The sequence below is a fragment of the Mobula birostris genome, chromosome 13 (assembly GCF_030028105.1).
Source record: "Mobula birostris isolate sMobBir1 chromosome 13, sMobBir1.hap1, whole genome shotgun sequence".
NCBI classification, from domain to species: Eukaryota; Metazoa; Chordata; class Chondrichthyes; order Myliobatiformes; family Myliobatidae; genus Mobula; species Mobula birostris.
The window spans coordinates 30,801,810-30,824,397 of NC_092382.1; the positions used below are offsets into that span (position 1 = coordinate 30,801,810).

At 45.6% G+C, this 22,588-nt stretch overlaps 2 protein-coding genes, 1 long non-coding RNA gene and 1 other non-coding gene across 6 annotated transcripts in view; all 4 read right to left on the bottom strand.

Annotated features, from left to right (window-relative positions):
- Nucleotides 1-22,588, bottom strand: part of LOC140208711 (uncharacterized) — a 126,971-nt gene that overhangs the window by 74,451 nt on the left and 29,932 nt on the right. The gene's annotated exons all lie outside the window — the stretch shown is intronic.
- Nucleotides 1-22,588, bottom strand: part of LOC140208687 (uncharacterized) — a 32,938-nt gene that overhangs the window by 6,725 nt on the left and 3,625 nt on the right. The window contains exon 3 of one of the 2 annotated variants that reach the window (XR_011888872.1): nt 9,538-9,992. The exons of the other annotated variant lie outside the window; for it this stretch is intronic. This is a non-coding gene — a long non-coding RNA (uncharacterized lncRNA). Of the gene's footprint in view, nt 1-9,537; nt 9,993-22,588 lie in introns of those variants that run through there. 2 annotated transcript variants of the gene reach the window in all.
- On the bottom strand, nt 245-9,424 carry LOC140208686 (uncharacterized). 2 transcript variants are annotated; one of them, XM_072277547.1, is made up of 2 exons: nt 9,156-9,396; nt 245-3,295 (listed from the first exon to the last, which is right to left on the bottom strand). In XM_072277547.1, exon 2 carries the CDS (start codon nt 2,970-2,972, stop codon nt 2,100-2,102), a length of 873 nt encoding a protein of 290 aa, XP_072133648.1. In that variant the 5' UTR covers nt 2,973-3,295; nt 9,156-9,396; the 3' UTR covers nt 245-2,099. The 2 variants fall into 2 exon arrangements, 1 of the variants encoding a protein (XP_072133648.1); XR_011888871.1 differs by lacking the exon at nt 245-3,295 and adding an exon at nt 8,177-8,708 and having other exon boundaries at nt 9,156-9,424.
- Nucleotides 19,721-19,903, bottom strand: LOC140208764 (U2 spliceosomal RNA). Its single transcript, XR_011888919.1, has one exon. It is a non-coding gene; the product is annotated as a U2 spliceosomal RNA (small nuclear RNA).

The following is a 22,588-nucleotide window of genomic DNA, read 5'->3' on the forward strand; positions in this document are numbered from 1 at the left end:
AAAGACAATAGAAAGTAGTGTGAAATAGGGAAAAACTTTGACAAAATTTAGTTCAAGGCTTTAAAAAACCTACCAAACAGAGCCCAATAGTTAAATACAACAAAGGCAATAAACATTCTCATGAATACAGACATTGACTTTTTTAATGAAAATATTTTGTCCTATTTCAATCAGTAAAATTTACAAAGATAAATAAGAACTGAAATGACAACTTTAGAAAAGACTATTTACACTCAAGCCCATTTAGATTAAAATAACCTTGGACAGAAGGAGGAAGAGGAATAACACACATGAAAAAAAAAATCACAACTGTCAGATAAAACTTCTAAGTATATAAACTGAACAGGATTCAGCACTCCATGTGTGTATCTGCAATCATGATAAGAAATACAGACCAGAAAACTTAAATGAGAGGCAAACTGAGAAAAATAAATCATCATTATGGAAGAAAACATTAACCAGAGTATGACCCTCCATGGGAGACATCCCAACGATCTGAGCAGACGGGATGGTGACAGGGAAGCATCGAGCACCTGACTAGAGTTGGAAACCTCTTCCCAGAAACAGAGGGGTTCCTTGCAGAAATACAGCACAAGGGGGTTCACAAAAAGAGAAACAAAATCAAAAACACATACAATACAAACAAACAAGGCAATAAATGCAGCAAATGCCGAGAAACCAGACACAATCCAACACATTCCGGGATCCTAAAGCAGTTTAACTCAATCTGATTACATATGAAGGCACAATGAAGTGGCAAATATCATTCACCAAAATCTTGCTTTAAAATACAAACTCATGAATGACCACCATAACTTCATTAAGGCACCATAAATTCCAGCCTGATCCAGTTCAGGACAGAATCTCACAATTTATATGATAATCAATACATTATTACAGATAGGATAATCTAAAATATAAACATCTGGATATAATATTACAGAATAAACAAGCAGGAACAACTCCCTCAATAGATATAACCATTCCCAACACACACATGTTCCTCGATCAATGGAGCACCTCACCACAGGCGTTGTTTGTGTCATCAGTCAACCGAATTATTTTCCCTGTCAATCAGCTTCCAAATGTTGCTACTCTGTCATTCGTTGCCCCACCCCGTTGCTGATTCCCTTCTCCTCATCATACATTCTTACCCTGACCATCGTTCAGAGCCCCAAACTCTGCCCTGTGCAGACCCGCCTCTGGTTTCTGACCCTGCTTCATTGAGCATCCAACTAATGGTTTCCCATCCTGCTTTCAGTCTTCAGAGGACAGTGGTGTTTTCTAACAACCCTTTAGAAGCAGGAAAAATGACCCATAATGTGGAAATGAGCCCTGAATAAGGAGGTTAACTCAGCCCAGAGATTTCAGGGGTGAAGAACATCTCAGACAGAACTGCAATCAGCTCGACTTCTTTAGTCTGCAGAAAATTCAAGGGAAACCTCTTCACCCGCAGAGTGGTGATTGGAACCCATCCCACAGGGAGAGCAAAAGGGGAACAACAGGGGAGGATTTAAAAGGACTGTTGTAGAACAGAATCACTGGCAGTGTCCAGCCAGCCTGAGTTGACTCTCTACTGTACAAGGTGTGTTATAAATTCACTAAGTAATGAAGACAGCGTTTAAAATAGAACTGATTTATTTGTCTCAGATCCAGAATATTAATCTCCAGTCCCATTAAAGGTGAATATGCAGCAGAATAAGCTCCTCCCATGCCCAGTGACCAGGGTGCAGAACTGGGTGTGGTGAGCAGCAGCAATAATTGCAGAGTTCAGCACCGACAGTCACTGTTGAAATTGCATTCAGCAATGGTAATGGACAAATATCCAGCAGGCAGCTTATTGAAACATTCTCCCCAGTGTGAACTTGCTAGTGTGTCACAAGGTTAGATGACTGAGTGAATCCCTTCCCACATTCACAGCAGAAGAACGGCCTCCCCCCAGTGTGAACTCAATGATGCACCCTTGGTGAAGATGGCTGAGAGAATCTCTTCCCAAAGTGTGAGCAGGTGATCAGCCTTTAACCAGTGTGAACTCACTGGTGTTTCAGTGGATGAAATGATCGTGTGAATGCCTTCCCACATTCACAGCAAGTGAATAGTCACTCCCCAGTGTGAACTCGCTGGTGACTCTGTAGGTTGGATGATCGAGTGAATCCCTTTCCACAGTCTGAGCAGGTGAACGGCTTCTCCCCAGTGTGAACTCGCTTGTGTGTCTGTAGGTTGGATGACTGAGAGAATCTCTTCCCACAGTCTAGGCAGGTGAAATCCCTCACTGCAGTGTGAACTGACTGGTGACTCAGTAGGTGAGACGATGTGGTGAATCCCTTCCCACAGTCTGAGCAGGTGAACGGCCTCTTCCCAGTGTGAACTGACTGGTGTGTTTGTAGGTTAGCTAACTGTGTGAATCCCTTCCCACAGTCTGAGCAGGTGAACGGCTTCTCCCCAGTGTGAATTCGCTGGTGTGTCTGTAGGTTGGATAACTGAGTGAATGTCTTCCCACAGACTGAGCAGGTGAATGGCCTCTCTCCATTGTGAACTGACTGGTGTCTCCGTAGGTGAGATGCCTGAGTGAATGCCTTCCCACAGTCTGAGCAGGTGAACAGCCCCTCCCCAGTGTGAACTCGCTGGTGACTCTGCAGGTGGGATGACCGCGTGAATCCCTTTCCACAGTCTGAGCAGGTGAATGGCTTCTCCCCAGTGTGAACTCGCTGGTGTCTCTGTAGGTTGGATGACTGAGAGAATCTCTTCCCGCAGACTGAGCAGATGAAATCCCTCACTTCAGTGTGAACTGCCTGGTGAATCAGAAGGTGAGATGATATGCTGAATCGCTTCCCGCAGTCTGAGCAGGTGAACGGCCTCTCCCCAGTGTGAACTCTGTGATGTACCTTCAGTTTGGATGAGCAAGTGAATCCCTTCCCACAGTCTGAGCAGGTAAACGGCTGCTCCCTGGTGTGAACTCGCTGGTGAGCCATTAGGTCAGATGACTGAATGCATCCTCCCCCACAAATTCAGCAGATGACCAGCCTCTGCCCAGGATGAACTGACTGATGTGTCCACAGGTGGGATGAGCAACTGAATGCCTTCTCACCCACAGAACAAATGAATGGCCTTGTCCGGTGTGAACTTGCTGATATATCTTCAGTTGAAATGACTGAGTGAATCCCTCCCCACAGTCTGAGCGGGCGGGACGATCAAGTGATTCGCTTGCTCTACTTCTTAAATATCTGGACAAGAACAGCAAAACTGGTGTGTTGTGTTCAAGATTCCTGTAGATAAATTCCTCGTCATTTTTAACCTGTAAAAAGATTTACAAAATCCATCAATGGGTGTCGGACAACATTTCAGATGAGATCACTTGAGTTGCCAAGGTGTGATCTGGCATCACACTGTTACAGTGAGGTTCAATCCAGGTTGGAGAGAGAAATCATCTTCTAACTGGGCACAGAGCTGGTATCTGGAGTGACCAGCAAATTCTCTGATGCTCTTCCTGTCTCTATCAGAATGGGGCATTTCTGCCATCTCCAATCTGTGACCTGGCTCAGTCTGACTCTCCCCATTGGTATTATTCCCTGTTCCCACTGAGCTGCATGGGTTCCTGGCCCCACAGTAACTGAAATACTCACACAAGTAGCCGGCAGTGCATTCCACGCACCCACCACTCTCTGTAAAAAAACTTACCCCTGTCATCCCCTCGGTATCTGATTCAAAGCACTGTAAAACTATACCCCCTCATGTTAGCCATTTCAGCCCTGGGAAAAAACCTCTGGCTATCTACATGATCAATGCCCTTTATCATCTTACACATCTAAGAAAGGCTCTAAACATAAAGAAAGAAATTATACATTGCTTTGAGGATTTGTTAGAAGTATACAAAATTATGAGGGTATAGATAGGGCAAATGCAAGCAGCTTTTTCCACCGAGGTTGGGTGAGACTACAACCAGAGGTCAGGAGTAAGTGGGGAAGTTGATAATTAAACAGGAACATTTGGAAAAGCTCTTTACTGAAATGGTTGTGAGAGTGCAGAATGAGATGCCAGCACAAGTGGTGAATATGAGCTCAGTTTCACCATTTTAAAGAAGTTTGGATGGGAGCCTGGATGGTAGGGGTCTGGAGGGCGATGGTCCCAGTACAGGTAGTTGCATTAGACAGCTTGAATGATTTTTCAGCATTGACCAGATGGGCCAAATAGCCTGTTTCTGCACTGAACATCCCCATGTTTCTATGACAGAGAAGCTGGCCAAACTTGTCTGGAAGGGAAAAGGTAGGAGTGACAACAGAGCAGCGATGGCTGGAGTTTCTGGGAGCAATTCAGGAGCTCAGTGATCGATACATCCGAAAGATGTGGAAACATTGGAAAGGCAGGAGGACACAACCGTGGCTGAAATGAGAAACCAAAGCCAACATAAGAGCCAAAGAGAGGGCAAACAAAAGAGCAAAGACGATTGGGAAGCTTTTAGAAACCCACAGAAGACGACTAAAAAAAAGTCGGATGAGCTTGGGGTGGAATTATGATAATGTAGTCATTAATGAGTCTTGGTAGCACCCAACAGTCTGAGGCATTCAGAGGGACAAAATACTCGGGACCTCAATATCGCTTGAAAACCAAGGTTCCCAGCACCAGTTACCTTTCAACTTTTATTTTGGCAGACATGTACAAACTAGACACCTTCAAAATTTCACTTCTGAAGGCCTCCCACTTACCAAGTACTCCTTTGCCAGAAAACAGCCTGTCCCAAACCACACTTGTCAGATCCTTTCTGATACCATCAAAATTGACCTTTCTCCAATTTAGAATCTCAACCCCTGGTCCAGACCTTTCTTTTTCCATATTTACTTTGAATCTCATGGCATGATGATCACTAAATTCTGTCACCAGCCCTGGATCATTCCCTAACAGCTTATTGCACACTTCTACGTCGGGAATTCTACTTACTGATTAAGGGCACATTTGACAAACTCTAACCCATCTAGTCCTTTTACAGTATGGGAGTCCCAGTCAATATATGGAAAGTTAAAATCACTTACTGAATCAACCTTTGTTTCTTGGCATGGTCTGCGATCTCTCTACAAATTTGTTCCTCTAAATCCCTCAGACTGTTGGGTGCAACCAAGTCCTAATAATGGCTACAATTTCATAATTCCCTGTCCTGAGCTCATCTGGCTTTCCTGCGATGCTTCTTGCATTGTGATATACACAGCTCAGCACATTCATCGCACCATTCACAACACGCTGGAGGTACTCAGCAGGTCGGGCCGCATCCGTGGAAATGATCAGTTAACATTTCGGGCCATGACCCTTCGTCAGGACTGAAGAGGGTAGGGGCAGAGGCCCAATAAAGAAGGTGGCGGGAGGGTGGGGAGGAGAAGGCTCCAGGCTCAACCATTTGATTGCTGACTGTATCTGGTGTCTGAACAACATCTGACTGGTGTCAAGAAAACAACCTCCCCTCATTGTCACAAAACATGCATCATTGCTGTCGCAGTTTATGTTCCACTGGATGCTGATGCTAAAGCAGCCATGAAAGACCTCAGTGCTGCTATTAGCAAGCTGCAGACATTGCATCCAGATGGAGCTTTGATTGTCGCTGAGGACTTTAATCATTGTAACCTGTGTACTGTGCTTCCAAGATTTTACCAAAATGTATTATGCACCACCAGGGGTAATAAAACCTTAGATCATGTCTACACAAATGTGGCTGATGCTTGCAAACTCACTACCCTCCCCCACCTGGGAAAGTCCGACCGTCTTTCATTGTTTCTGCTTCCCAAGTATAGCCCGGTCATTAAACGTGTGAAACCCACAATGAAGACTATTAAGATCTGGCTGGAGGGGGCTGACTCTGCTCTTCAGCACCAATTCCAGCACACAGAGTGGAGCACGTTTGCTGCCCATGCCACCACAGACTCTCAGATTAACATTGATTTATACACCAACTCTGTCCTTGAGCACATCAACAAGTGTGTAGATAGAGAGACATCACTAAAACAAATAAAAGTTTTCCCCAGTCAGAAACCATGGATGAACAGAGAGGTTCACCTCCTGCTCAAAGCCTGAGATTCAGCCTTCAGGTCTGGAGACCAGGAGGCTTACAGCTCAGCCAGGGCCAACCTGAGGAGGGGAATCTCTCAGGCTAAACACATTTACAAACAGAGAATCGAGGAGCATTTCAACTCCTCTGACCCCCAGCCCATGTGGCATAGCATACAGGTCATTACAGACTTCAAACCTCCTAGTACTGTGCCCCCTTCCAGCTCTGCTACCCTCCCTGATGAGCTCAATTACTTCTACGCTCGCTTTGATCGAGGGAACAAGGAGGTCACCCTCAAAGCGGATCTCCCACCTGGTGAACTGTCTCTCTCACTTTCCACCTCCGATGTTTGTGCCACCCTGAGCAGGGTGAATGTACGGAAGGCAGCTGGTCCGGATGCAATACCTGACCATGTGCTCAGAGTCTGTGCAGGGCCGTTGGCCGGGGTCTTCACAGACATTTTTAATCTGTCCCTGGCCCAGGGTGTTGTCCCCATAAGCTTCAAGATCACCACCATCGTGCCAGTGCCGAAGCATTCCACTGCCACGAGCCTGAATGATTTCCACCCAGTTGCACTCACCCCCATCATTGCAAAGTGCTTTGAGAGACTGGTTCTATCACATCTGAAATCCTGTCTGCCCACTATCCTGGACCCCCATCAATCTGCCTATCGCACCAACATGTCAACAGAGGACACCATCTCCACGGCACTTCACTCTGCCCTGACCCACCTGGACAACCCCAACTCTTACGTCAGAATGAGGTTCATTGACTTTAGTTCAGCATTCAATTCTGTAAGCCCCTTCAAGCTGATCACCAAACTTTGCCAGCTTGGTATCAGCTCATCCCTCTGCAATTGGACCTTGGACTTTCTGACTAACAGACCCCAATCAGTTAAGTTAGACAACCTCTCCTCCTCCACTCTCACCCTGAACACCGGCGTGCCTCAAGGCTGTGGGCTGAGCCCTCTTCTGTACTCCCTTTTCACCTGTGACTGTGTTCCTGTACATGGTTCTAACTCCATAATCAAGTTCGCAGATGACACCACGGTGGTTGGCCAGATCAGAGGGGATGACGAGACAGCCTACAGGGATGAGGTCCAGCACTTGGCTGCGTGGTGTGCCAACAATGATCTGGCCTTTAACACCCAGAAGACCAAGATCATTGTGGACTTCAGGCATGTTAGGAGCCACACTCCCAATCTACATCAATGGAACTGTATTGGAGCGTGTATCAAGCTTCAAATTCCTTGGTGTCCACATTTTCGAGGATCTCACCTGGTCCCTGAACTCCTCCATCTTGATCAAAAAGGCGCAACAGCGTCTTTACTTCCTGCGGAGCATCAATAAAGCTCACCTCTGTCCCAGGATATGACAGACTTTTACCACTGTACCATTGAGAGCATACTCACCAACTGCATCTCAGTGTTAAACCATAGAAACCATAGAAAGTACAGCACAGAAACAGGCCCTTTGGCCCCTCTTGGCTGTGCCAAACCATTTTCTGCCTAGTCCCACTGACCTGCGCACGGACCATATCCCTCCATACACCTCTCATCCATGTATCTGTCCAATTTATTCATAAATGTTAAAAAAAGAACCCACATTTACCACCTCGTCCGGCAGCTCATTCCATACACCCACCAATCTCTGTGTGAAGAAGCCCCCCCTAATGTTCCCTTTAAACTTTCACCCCTCACCCTTAACCCATGTCCTCTGGTTTTTTTCTTCCCTTGCCTCAGTGGAAAAAGCCTGCTTGCATTCACTCTATCTTATACCCATCATAATTTTATATACCTCTATCAAATCTCCCCTCATTCTTCTACGCTCCAGGGAATAAAGTCCTAACCTATTCAACCTTTCTCTGTAACTGAGTTTCTCAAGTCCCGACTACATCCTTGTAAACCTTCTCTGCACTCTTTCAACCTTATTTATATCCTTCCTGTAATTTGGTGACCAAAACTGAACACAATACTCCAGATTCAGCCTCACCAATGCCTTATACAACCTCATCATAACATTCCAGCTCTTATACTCAATACTTTGATTAATAAAGGCCAATGTACCAAAAGCTCTCTTTACGACCCTATCTACCTGTGACGCCACTTTTAGGGAATTTTGTATCTGTATTCCCAGATCCCTCTGTTCCACTGCACTCCTCAGTGCCTTACCATTAACCCTGTATGTTCTACCTTGGTCTGTCCTTCCAACCAGAGACATCCCTTCCTCTCAAAGTCAGGTGATCACTCAGACAGCTGATCACTGAGAGGAATTATATTTATTGGTCATTAAAGTTCACCCAGATTGGTGTGGACGGATTTGATGTGGAGTTCGGGGTGTCACAGTGAAAGGGCCGGACGGCCGAACTCTCTCCGTTGTCCAAACATCCTTCCAGGTGAGGCGACACTTCACCTGTGAATCTTCCGGGGTCGCCCGTTGTGTCCGCTGCTCCCGATGCGGCCGCCTCGACACTGGTGACACCAGACCCTCCGCAGTTGTGCAGGGTGGGGTTGTGTTTTTTTTGGGGGGGGTCGATGTTATTGTTCCCTTTTGTGCGGGAGGGGTGGGTTTTGGGGGTTGATGATCGGGATGCATTTCTTTTTGATGCGGGGGGTGGGGTGGGAGTTTGATTTTTCTCTCTGAACGGCTTTCATGTTCTTTCTTTGTTTCGTGGCTCTCTGGAGAAGAAAAGAAACTCAAGAGTTGTTTACGGATACCTGCTTGATAATAAATTAACCTTTGAACTATCCGCTCCTAGCAGGACTTCCCGGAGTCCAAACATTTTCATTCCCATTCCGATTCCCATTCCCGTTCTGACGTGTCAACCCATCGCCTCCTCTTGTGCTAAGATGAAGCCACCTCAGGGTCGAGGATCAGGACCTTATATTCCGTCTGGGTACCCCCCGCCCCCCAACCCGATGGCATGAATATCGATTTCTCCTTCCGGTGAACAAATCTCTCCCTCACCCCTCCCTCCCACTCCCTCTCTTCCTCTCTGACTTTCCACGTCCTCTCACCTGCTGATCACTTCTCTCTGGGTCCACTGCTCCATCCCTTTCTCCTATTCTCCACTCTCCTCTCCTATTAGATTCTATTTTCTTCAGCTTTTCAGCTTTCCCACCTACCTGGCTTCACCTATCACCTTCCAGCGAGACATTTCCTCATCCGGACCGATTTTATTCAGGTATTTCCGTCATTTCATCTCAGTCCTGAAGGAAGGTTCAACTGGAAACGTCGACTGTTGACTCTTTTCGATAGATGCTGCCCGGTCTGCTGAGTTCCACCAGCATTTTGTTTGTGTTGCTTTGGATTTCCAGCATCTGCAGACTTTAAACATGAGGAATTCTACAGATGCTGGAAATTCAAGCAACACACACCAAAGTTGCTGGTGAATGCAGCAGGCCAGGCAGCATCTCTAGGAAGAGGTGCAGTCGACGTCCTGAGGAAGGGTCTCGGCCTGGAACGTTGACTGTACCTCTTTCTAGAGATGCTACCTGGCCTGCTGCGTTCACCAGCAACTTTGATCTGCAGACTTTGTCGTGTTTGTGATTTGCCTCCCTGTTATCGCTCCGGCCTTCCGACCACTGGTGGTGCTGCATGGTTTTCCGACCACTGGTGGCGCTGCACGGACCTCCGGCCACTGGTGGTGCTGCACGGACCTCCGGCCACTGGTGGCGCTGCCGCGAACATCCTGCTAACGCATGCGCGCTGCCGAATGCAGCTGCCGCTGGCGGTTTTCCGATTCGGGGCGGCGGTGAGTGGAAACATCCCCGGGTTTGTGTGAATCTGGGCCGCTTAAATTCGGAAAGTCCCGGGCCCGAGCTCTGCCTGACGGCTGGAGCAGGGGTGCAGTGCCAGTTTTTTGGGTGCCGGAGCTGGACGAGGGGTGGTTGATAAGTTCGTGGCCTAAGTTAGACGGCCTGAAGTTTACAGCTGTCGTTACATGTACGTGTAGTTCCGCTCTGTGAGTGATCATGCAGAAAGTTTGAAGTTAATAACTGTTGTGGTATTTCTGTGTCAGATAATTGAAAATTGCTAGGTTTTCAAAATTGACTCCTTCCACCTTAGGCTAAGAACCTCGATCTCACACCTAATCAGTCTACCAGCTCATTTCATGCACTGGGTAACTTCCTTCCCCCATTCATGTAATGAGCAGGTACACAAATTGGGTGTGACATATACAAAATGAATAGGGCTTCTCATAATGTCAACCACTAAACCAAGATGAAAGAAATATATGAATTCCAGAGCTCAATAGACAATAGGTGCAGTAGGCCATTCAGCCCTTCGAGCCAGCACCGCCATTCACTGTGATCATGGCTGATCATCCACAATCAGTATCCAGTTCCTGCCTTATCCCTATAACCTTTGATTCTGCTATCTTTAACTGCTCTGTTCATCTCTTTCTTGAAAGCATCCAGAGACTTGGCCTCCACTGCCTTCTGGGGCAGAGCATTCCATACATCCACCACTCTCTGGGTGAAAAAGTTTTTCCTCAACTCCGTCTAATGAAGTTTCGCTAAAGCCACGAATACTGCTGAATATTAGTATCAAAAGCGGAAGGTTGGCAACTCTGCCTCGTACCGTTTCTCTCACAGAAATGTTTGGACAGGAAGTGTATCTGTGAGTGTCGATACTCACAATATCCTCACACGTCGAGTACTACATGGTTAGACCTATACAGATTCTGTTTAGTCTTTAAATGTATAAAAAGTTAAAGAAGCTTGAATCTTTACATAAATTGTTGTTGTATCTATACGAATAAAAAATATCGTATTTGGAAGTGATAAATGTTAATAGGGGAGGAGGGCAACCATTTGGGAGGTTTGGAAATGCATTTCATCTCATTCATTGCCTCAGTAAGTTACTCTTTTTCCTATCAACACAAAGAGACAAACAGCCTCTTTCCAATCAACTACAGTTGGTGGAGCTCGGCCAAGGGGTTGATCTGCTATTAATGACAGTTGAAATGATGTAAAACTAGCTTATAGCCTGGAAATGTGTTTTTTTTCCCCCATTTGGCTTAAAAAAAATAAATTCACTTTATCCAGGTGTAGAAGAGGATTTGGGATGATTACCTTGAATATTTCATCAAAATCAGGCTGAAGATAAGCGAGCAGTGAATTTTTCTTTCATTATTTTGGACTTTTAACCTTAGGTATCGTTGTTCACTCCTTGCTTAATACAGCTGCTACCTGGAATCCAATGGTACCCGTTGGAAAGAGCGGAAAAACGCTCACACTTGTGTACAGTCGTCCCTCGGCTGGAGAGAGACTGAGGATCTGTGAAATGGAGGGAGGCTACAGCAGGGCATGCTGGGAAAACAACGGGTCGAGCCAGGACGAACTTCACAGATACCTAAATAAAAAACAGTCACAGATCCAGGATTTCACCAAAAACGATTCACTAAGGAGAGGATATTGAATTGTGTATGGTAAGGGAAACAAAGAGGGTAGTTATGGAAACTATGATAATTAAAGAAGAGCAAGTACTGGAGCTTTTAAGGAATATAAAAGTGGATAAGTCTCCAGGTCCTGACAGGATATTCCCTAGGACCTTAAGGGAAGTTAGTGTGGAAATAGCAGGGGCTCTGACAGAAATATTTCAAATGTCATTAGAAACGGGGATGGTGCCGGAGGATTGGAGTATTGCTATATATGGTATATATAATTATCTGGATAGACAGGGTCTGATTAGGAACAGTCAACATGGATTTGTGCATGGAAAGTAATGTTTGACAAATCTTATTGAATTTTTTGAAGAGGTTGCTAGGAAAGTTGACAAAGGTAAAGCGGTGGATGTTGTCTATATGGGCTTCAGTAAGGCCTTTGACAAGGTTCCACACGGAAGGTTCAATCGTTAGGTATTAGTATTGAAGTAGTAAAATGGATTCAGCAGTGGCTGGATGGGAGACGCCAGAGAGTAGTGGTGGATAAATGTTTGTCAGATTGGAGGCCGGTGACTAGCGGTGTGTCTCAGGAATCTGTACTGGGTCCAGTGTTGTTTGGCATATACATTAATGATCTGGATGATGGGGTGGTAAATTGGATGAGTAAATATGCAGATGATACTAAGATAGGTGGAGTTGTGGATAATGAAGTAGGTTTTCAAAGCTTGCAGAGAGATTTAGGCCAGTTAGAAGAGTGGGCTGAAAGATGGCAGATGGAATTTAATGCTGATAAATGTGAGGTACAACATTCTGGTAGGACTAATCAAAATAGGACATACATGGTAAATGGTTGGGCATTGAAGAATGCAGTAGAACAGAGGGATCTGGGAATAATGGTGCATAGTTCCCTGAAGGTGGAATCTCATGTGGATAGGGTGGTGAAGAAAGCTTTTGGTTTGCTGGCCTTTATTAATCAGAGCATTGAGTATAGGAGTTGGGATGTAATGTTGAAATTGTACAAGGCATTAGTAAGGCCAAATTTGGAGTATTGTGTACAGTTCTGGTCACTGAATTATAGGAAAGATGTCAATAAAATAGAGAGAGTACAGAGAAGATTTACTAGAATGTTACCGGGGTTTCATCACCTAAGTTACAGAGAAAGGTTGAACAAGTTGGGTCTTTATTTTTTGAAGCGTAGAAGGTTGAGGGGGGACTTGATAGAGGTATTTAAAATTATGAGGGGGATAGATAGAGTTGACGTGGATAGGCTTTTTCCATTGAGAGTGGGGGAGATTCAAACAAGAGGACATGAGTTGAGAGTTAAAGGGCAAAAGTTTAGGGGTAACATGAGGGGGAACTTCTTTACTCAGAGAGTGGTAGCTGTGTGGAACGAGCTTCCAGCAGAAGTGGTTGAGGCAGGTTCGATGTTGTCATTTAAAGTAAAATTGGATAGCTATATGGACAGGAAAGGAATGGAGCGTTACGGGCTGAGTGCGGGTCAGTGGGACTAGGTGAGAGTAAGCATTTGGCATGGACTAGAAGGGCCGAGATGGCCTGTTTCCGTGCTGTAATTGTTATATATCGTTATATGGTTAACCCTACCCCTCTGGAGTCTCTCACATCAGAAACATTTCTCTCATCGGGAAATGAGGCAGAATATGTGGAGTTCACAGGGTCACATCGACAGACTAAATTACCGACATTCGGTGAATACCCTGGAGCTGGGCAGTGAGGGACATTGATAATGATGGGAACTCCGATCAGTGATTTACCGAAGGGTTTAATGTTTCCTGAAATATTCGAGTGAGAGAAATTCCCTCAGACCCACAGTTTGAATCACTTTGTTGATCAACTTGTTTGTTTGTGTTCAGACTTGGGAGGAATAAACTGGGAGATTCAGGAGTGAAACTGGTGTCTGCGGCTCTGAGGAACCTGGAGTGTAAAATACAGAAACTGTGGTAAGTACCAGATTGTGGGAGATTGTGTTTTCGGTCACTGGGTGTCTGACACTGAACATTAATGCGATCAGTAATTGTGTTACTGATAAACACTGGGGATTTGTACCGTCTCCTGTCTCTCTGTGTCCTTCACCCTCACTCTCTCTCATCTCCAGGCTGTGGGATGTCGGTCTCACAGATTCTGGTGCCGAGGATCTCGTCTCCACTCTCAGTACAAACCCATCACTGACGGAGCTGGACCTGAGTGGTAATAAACTGGGAGATTCAGGAGTGAAACTGGTGTCTGCGGCTCTGAGGAACCCGGAGTGTAAAATACAGAAACTCTGGTAAGTACCAGACTGTGGGAGATTGTGTTTACAGTCACTGAGTGTGTGACACTGAACAATAATGTGATCAGTAATTTCTTTATTAACCTTTTTATTGATTTAAAAGTATAAATACAGTAAAGAGGAGAATTAGTTCAAGTATATATATCAGTAACAATATAAACCAAGATTAAGATAGACATTGTCAAAGTCATAGATATTAAACTAGTATAATATATAATAAAAGAAAATGAAAATAACAATTCTCCTCTTAACCAGTTTATGAAGAGAAAGGAAAAAACATTGGGTTTTAAATGAAAAGGGAAAAAAAACACTACACTATAACAAAACAAAAAAAGGGGGACTGGGCATCTCATTTTGAGGATACGACCCAAAAAGAGAGAGAGAGAGAGAGAAAGACTTTCTGATCAAATCTAAAACTTCGATTAAAAAAAGATCGTAAGAGTAATAAACCAAATTAAATGAAAATATTGGATAAAAGGTCACCATATTTGCTCAAATTTAAAGGATGTATCAAATGTCCAACTTCTTATTTTCTCTAAACTTAAACAGGACATAATGGAGGAGAGCCAGTAAATGACTGTAGGTGGATTAGAATCCTTCCACTCCAATAAAGTGGCTCTCCCAGCCGGTAAGGTCGAAACGGCTATCATACATCGAGCGGAAACAAGAATATTTCGTAAGCAAATTAGGTTGTAGATCCAGATCCAAGACTTTTGATAGTGTTTTAAAAACATCTCTGCAAAAGTTATCTGGCTTTATACAAGACCAATACGTATGAGTTAAAGCATCCAGCTCAATATTACATCTGTCACAAGTAGGATTAATACTGGAGAAAATATGCGCTGGTTTATCCTTTGACACATGGGCCCGATGCACTACCTTGAACCGTATCAAGGAACGACAGGCACAAATAGATGAGTTGTTAACCAAATGAAAAGTTTTACTCCATTGATTATCTGAAAATGACTCTTTATCATTAGATATCATTCGTGAACTCGATAAGCATTTATAGATTAAGCTAACAACCTTTTTTGAAATGGACTCTCCAGGAGGCGCTCATGGTGTGAGGTACATTTTGGCTTCGCTCCATTCCCTTTACTTCTTTTACCCGTAACCACCCTTATTTAATCTGTTTATACCTACACTAATAGGTTTATAACACAAATATATCTTTGAACTTTGATTTTAACTCGCTGGAAATGTGAACCAGAGGACGAGAAGTTAAAAATGGGAAAGACTCCAACAGCAACGGGAAAAAAAAGATGGCGATCCTAAAGCATCTAAGCAAATACCAATAACTTTTGAAATAATGTCGAATCTTCTAGATGAAAAACTTAATCAAAGATTTGCTGTGTTTGAAGAAGTTTTGAAGATGATTCAAGATGACATTAGATCGTTTAGATGTGAAATTGATCAACAGCAAACTAGAATTTCAGAACTGGATGCTGCCCGTTGGCAGAGGACAAAAGATTGAAGCCCTGGAAAAAAATCTGGCTTCAACATCCCATGTTGGAACGTTATAAATCCAAGATTATTGATCTCGAAGATCAATCCCGATGACAGAACTTGCGGATAATCGGGCTTCCCAAAGATATCGAGACGGCCGATCCTACCAAATACTTTTCTCAATTTTTAATGGATGTGTTTGGTTCAGAGGTTTTGGAGGCCCCTCCATTGCTCGATCGCGTGCACCATACATTGCGCCCCAAACCTTCCAGAGAATTTAAACTGAGACCCATTATTATTCTGTTCCATTATGCTCACATGAAGGATCGTGTGGTACGAGCTGCGCAGCGGAAAGATATGATCGAATTTCAAAGTTTCAAATTTTGCCTCGTTGAAGATTTCAGTCCTGAAGTTCTGAGGGAATGGATAGCTTTTAAACCACAGATGTCAGAATTTTATCAAAAAGGCCTTAACCAGCGTTGCTGTTTCCAGCACGTTTGAAAATAGTTCTTGCCGATAACTCTCGTCGTCTGTTTAAATCTCCGGATGAAGCTCAGTTTTCTTGACAATCAGCGTTCCTCTGCTCCGGACTAATTAACGGACTGTTGTTTATTCTCTTTGTTCTTACATGCTTGTTTTTTCAGTAGATCCAGATCCAAAACTTTTGATAGTGTTTTCAAAACATCTCTCCAAAAGCTTACAGCTTTGGATTTTTATAATCTGAGGGCTTTTGCCCTGGGTTTGTAGGGTAGGTATTTTTCGTATTTTCGGATAAGTTTTCTTTCTTTACTGATTCTGTATTTTATTTATTCTTTTTTACTTTTTATTTTTCTTTCTTTGAAACTTTATATGCCTATATCCTTGCTAAATGTGGATTCCAAGATATTTTCAAAATTACTGGCAACTAGACTGGAGAAAGTATTGCCTCCAATTATTTCTGTTGACCAGACTGGATTTATTAAAAATCATTATTCCTTCTTTAATATTAGGAGATCAATGAATATTGTTTATACTTCTTCATCCAGAACTCCAGAATGTGTCATTTCACTGGACACTGAGAAAGCTTTTGACAGAGTCGAATGGACATATTTGTTTAATTCGCTTGAGAAATTCAATTTTAGTCCGATATTTATATCTTGGATTAAACTGATATACCTTACCCCCTTCGGCATTTACCAATAATCAAAGATCTCCCTTTTTTCAGTTATTTCCTGGTACTCGGCAGGGTTGCCCTCTTTGTCCATTATTATTTGATATTGCCCTGGAACCTTTAGCTATTGCTATTCGTGACTCTCCTAATATATTTGGCATTACCCGCAGGAATGAGATACACAAACTATCACTATATGCAGATGATTAATTATTATATATCTCTAACCCTGAGAAATCCATTCCGGCAGTTTTAGCTCTGCTTCCTCAGTTGAGTAACTTTTCCGCTTACAAATTGATTAATAAGAAGCATAAGGACTTATTGAAGTTCAATTTTTTTTCCTAAATCCTTTTTTAATACTGTTGATTCCAAAAGTTCCTCATATATGGCAGAATAAAAATCTCAGATTAAGTAAAAAATACTTACGTAGAACATAGACATAGAACATAGAATAGTACAGCACAGTACAGGCCCTTCGGCCCACAATGTTGTGCCGACCCTCAAACCCTGCCTCCCATGTAAGCCCCCCATCTTAGATTCCTCCATATACCTGACTAGTAGTCTCTTAAACTTCACTAGTGTATCTCCCTCCACCACTGACTCAGGCAGTGCATTCCATGTACCAACCACTCTCTGAGTAAAATACCTTCCTCTAATATTCCCCTTGAACTTCCCACCCCTTACTTTAAAGCCATGTCCTCTTGTATTGAGCAGTGGTGCCCTGGGGAAGAGGCGCTGTCTATCCACTCTATCTATTCCTATTATCCTCTACACCTCTATCATGTCTCCTCTCATCCTCCTTCTCTCCAAAGAGTAAAGCCCTAGCTCCCTTAATCTCTGATCATAATGCATACTTTCTAAACCAGGCAGCATCCTGGTAAATCTCCTCTGTACCCTTTCCAATGCTTCCACATCCTTCCTTTCGTGAGGTGACCAGAACTGGACACAGTACTCCAAGTGTGGCCTAACCAGAGTTTTATAGAGCTGCATCATTACATAGCGATTCTTAAACTCTATCCCTCGACTTATGAAGGCTAACACCCCATAATCTTTCTTAACTACCCTATCCACCTGTGAGGCAACTTTCAGGGATCTGTGGACATGCACCCCGAGATCCCTCTGCTCCTCCACACTACCAAGTATCCTGCCATTTACTTTGTACTCTGCTTTGGAGTTTGTCCTTCCAAACTGTACCATCTCACACTTCTCCGGGTTGAACTCCATCTGCCACTTCTCAGCCCACTTCTGCATCCTATCAATGTCTCTCTGCAATCTTTGACAATCCTCTACACTATCTACAACACCACCAACCTTTGTGTCGTCTGCAAACTTGCCAACCCACCCTTCTACCCCCACATCCAGGTCGTTAATAAAAATCACAAAAAGTAGAGGTCCCAGAACAGATCCTTGTGGGACACCACTAGTCACAATCCTCCAATCTGAATGTCCTCCCTCTACCACCACCCTCTGCCTTCTGCAGGCAAGCCAATTCTGAATCCACCTGGCCAAACTTCCCTGGATCCCATGCCTTCTAACTTTCTGAATAAGCCTACCGTGTGGATCCTTGTCAAATGTCTTACTAAAATCCATATAGATCACATCCACTGCACTACCCTCATCTATATGCCTGGTCACCTCCTCAAATAACTCTATCAGGCTTGTTAGACACGATCTGCCCTTCACAAAGCCATGCTGAATGTCCCTGATCAGACCATGATTCTCTAAATGCCTATAGATCCTATCTCTAAGAATCTTTTCCAACAGCTTTCCCACCACAGACGCAAGGCTCACTGGTCTATAATTACCCAAACTATCCCTACTACCTTTTTTGATGGGGGACATTTTGGCCAATTCCCTGCCCTCCCCTTTAATGGCTGCACGCCAGGTTTAATTCCCAACCGTTCTAACGGAACTGGCTCCAGCCTGAAGCTGTCTGTCGTTCGGAGCATTCCCACAGTGATGTATTTCCGCCTCCTGTCCAGTGGCACAGCTTCCAGTGGATGTGCGGGTTTGAGACTCCCCCACGAGACCCCGGGGAATTAGACAGGAAGAGCCCGGGGGCCGGGGCTCAGTCTGGGACACTGGTGTCCCGGGGCGGGATTATCCCGGGAGAGAATCCTTTTGCTCCCTTTGCTGAGGACGGTGCATTCGGCAGTCTGGCTGATATAATGATGTTAAATTGACAAATACCTCGGCAGTGACCCTGGATCTGCAGCGATCTCGGACACGGCCCTGAAGTGTGATTTTATAATCATCGGTTCCCCGCTGCAGAGTGACGGTGAGAAACGGGACTGATTATTCAATCTGTCACTCATTGTCACCGGTCAGTTAATTGTGTGTGATTCTGAGTGAGTCGGGAGCAGCTTATTTATCCCTGCACACGAGCAGCTCACACATTGTTTAATTTACATTTGTCATGATGAAATCAATAAACCACTGTAATTTCCTGTCTCGGTGTCGGACTCGAGTCTCACTAGAGGAGAAACAGTACCCTGGGGTTACTGCTGCCCACCGCACCCGGTGAACTGCAATAATGGTGTGAGCTCCTCACACTGGTACGGCAGCGTCTCAGCTCCAGGCTGAGGGATGTCAGTCTGATAGTGTCTGGTCCCCAGGATCTGTTCACTCCCCATCCCGGCTGACCACCGCATCCTCTCACGCTAGATACTCGCACTATCCTGATCCCCACCTTCCTGCGTGCTTTCTTGCTCTCACAGTCAAAAACAATAAAGGAGATTGGAAGCTCATATACTGTATAATATCGGACCCACGTCCACCAAGGTCGCAAACAGAAGGGAACAGAAGCAATCAACACGGGCTGAAGCTCCCTCTTTACAGACCTGGCACACAAACCCGGGGCCAGACAGAGTCAAGCTTCCTCCGCACAGACCCAGCTCACACCCCCACAATCAAAGCATCTCATAATCTTATACACCTCTATCAGGCCACCTCTCATCCTCTGTTGCTCCAAGGAGAAAAGGCCAAGTTCACTCAACCTATTCTCATAAGGCATGCTCCCCAATCCAGGCAATATCCTTGTAAATCTCCTCTGCACCCTCCCCATGGTTTCCATATCCTTCCTGTAGTGAAGCGACCAGATCTGAGCCAGTACTCCAAGTGGGGTCTGACCAGTGTCTATATAGCTGCAACATTACCTCTCGGCTCCTAAATTCAATGCCACGATTGATGAAGGCCAATATACCGTACACCTTCTTAACCACGGAGTCAACCTGCACAGCTGCTTTGAGCATCCTATGGACTCGGACCTCAAGAACCCTCTGATGCTCCACACTGCCAGGAGTCTTACCATTAACACTACCTGTAAAAGTACAACGAAGGAATAGGGAAAAAGCCGCAGAAGGTGAATGCGTACGGATAACTGCATTCTACTCTTTATTTGTTGTTTAATCTCCCCGAGGGGAGGTGCAGCATTCCGAGGGGTACTGCAATACTGGGTCGATGCACGGAGTGGACGAAGGAAGCCCCTATTCCATCTTCCTGTTCCAAAAATCAATGTAATATATGGTCCCAGATAAGGGACGCATCAGATTTTAAACTGATAAGAACTGATTTTTTTGAAAAATATACTTTATTCAGAAATATTACAAAATAAAATTATTTGCAAAAAAACATTTGTTGACCCTAAGTCCTTATAGAATAAATAAAGTTATTTACAATAAATCATGTGTTTACTCTGTCCTTATTCAAAATAAAGATGTTTACAATAAATCATTCATTGACTCTCATTCCTTTACTGATGTTCCATTACGTTCTATACCTTTCCACATTTCCAGCCACTCCTGTAGCACGATGTTGATTCATCTATCCACACCACTGAGGAGAGGAATACTCTTCGCCACCCGACTCCTCGCACTCCCGCGCGCGGGTGACAAACCGAAAACTGTGGTCCTTCTCCACCCGGCTTTTGCGGTGGCTGCACCAAGTTTGAGTGCATCCCTCAGCACGTGATTTATAATTTAAATTTTTAATATTTACTATCGATTTGTACTCCAGGGAGCACGAAGAGCAGAATCAAATATCGCTGTGATGATTGTACGCTCTAGTATCAATTGTTTGGCAACAATAAAGTACTCCTGCAGCTGAGAATGTGCCAGTCGGCAGCACATTCTCCCACGGACATCTCCATGTGCTGGTAAATCATCAATTTTCGGGCCGACCGAAGAGCGTCCTTCACCGAGTTGATGATCTGACAGCAGCACCGGATGTTGGTCTCCGTGTGCGTCCCCGGGAACAGCCCGTAGATCAGAGAGTCCTCTGTTACGCAGCTGCTGGGGTTGAAACGTGACATCGTCCCTTCCGTCATCCTCCACACCCTCTCTGCGAACTGACAGTGTGCGAAGAGGTGGGTCACAGACTCCTCCTCACTGCAGTCCTCCCGTGAGCAGTGGGGAGCGGAGACGATGTTCCAGGCGTACAGGAGGGATCTGACTGGGAGGGCCCCTCTCATCGCCAGCCAGGCAAGGTCCTGGTGATTGTTGGTGAGGTCTGGCGATGAGGCATTTTGCCAGATGAACTGGACGGTCTGCTCAAGGAACCACCCCACTGTGTCCATCTCGTCCTTCTCCTGCAGTGCCTGCAGGACATTACGTGCCGACCACTGCCTGATGACCCTGTGGTCAAAGGCGTTCTCCTGGAAGAACTTTTCTATGAAGGACAGGTATGGCAGCAATGACCAGCTGACTGGGGCGTTGCGCGGGAGTGGGGCCAGACCCATCCTTCCTAGCCCGGGTGACAGGTACAACCTGGGCACATAGTGGTACTTGGTGCCCACATACCTGGGTTCTACACACAACCTGATGCAGCCACACACGAAGCTGGCCATCAGGATGAGGGCGACATTGGGGACATTCTTGCCCCCATTATCCAGGGACTTGTGCATGACGGTCCGTCTCACCCGCTCCACCTTGGATCCCCAGACGAATCTGAAGACAGCGCGGGTGATTTCCGAGCTGCAGGAGCTGGGGACGGGCCACACCTGCGCCAAGTACAGCAGTCCTGAGAGCACCTCACACCTGATGACCAGGTTCTTGCCCGTTATCGACAGGGAGCGCCCTCCCCACAGTCCCAGTCTCTGTTTCACCTTGGCAGTCCGCTCCTGCCAGTTCTTGTTGCACGCCTCAGCCCCTCCAAACCAGATCGCCAACACCTTCACGTGGTCAGACCTGATGGCGAAGGGGACGTTGGATCGGTCCGGCCAGTTGCCGAATAGCATAGCTTCGCTCTTCGTGCGGTTGACCCTGGCCTCCGACACTAGCTCAAACTGTTCGCAGATGCCAATCAACCTGCAAACTGACCTCAGATCAGAGCAGAAGAGGGTGACGTCGTCCATGTACAGGGAGGTTTTCACTTGGGTCCCTCCACTGCCTGGCAGCATCACCCCTCTCATGCCCTCATCCCTCCTGATGGCTTCAGCAAAGGGTTCAATGCAGCAAACAAGACAGGGGAGAGAGGTTTCCCACCCATTGACCTGGACTGCACTGCAGATGTCTGTGTCGAGCAGTCTGATCTGATTTCGGATTCCCTCCCCAAAACCAATTTTGGAGAGCACATCCGCCATGTACGTGTGCGATATCCTGTCGAAGACTTTCTCCTGGTCCAAGCTGAACAGGCAGGCGTTCACCCCCGTCCTGCACATCGGCGATGGTGTCCCTCAGCAGCGTGAGGCTGTCTGAGATCTTCCTGCCCGGTACAGCACAGGTTTGGTCCGGGTGGATCACCTGTCCCAGAGCAGACTCGACCCTGTTGGCAATGGCCTTCAACAGGATCTTGTAGTCCACATTCAGGAGAGATGGGTCTCCAATTCCTGATGTCCTCCCTTTCCCCCTTCTGCTTGTAGATGAGGGTGATCCTGCCCTTCCTCATGGACTCTGACATACTGCCGGCCAGAAGCATAGCGTTGTACACTTCCAGCAGGTCTGGGCCCATCCAGTTCCACAGAGCCGAGTACAACTTAGCCGGTAAGCCGTCGCCTCCTGGAGTCTTACCCGACCCAAAGGAATGGATGGAGCCTGTCAACTCGACCAGAGTCAGTGGCTGATCCAGACTCTCCCGCTTGCCGTCGCCTAAGACCTGCGTGATAGATCACAGGAAGTTGCGGGAGGCTGTGGATTCTGTGGCCTTTTCATCGTACAGACCGGCATAGAAGGACCTGCAGATCCTCAGTATGTCATTCTACGAGGACACGACTGAGCCGTCCTCTTCCTTAAGGTTGAGGATCACAGAGCTCCCCTTGTGCACCTTCTGGAAGAAGAAGCCTGAGCACGTC

Excerpts from the sequence above, each read along its gene's own strand:
- LOC140208686 (XM_072277547.1), bottom strand. The coding sequence starts at position 2,972 with ATGGCTCACCAGCGAGTTCACACCAGGGAGCAGCCGTTTACCTGCTCA.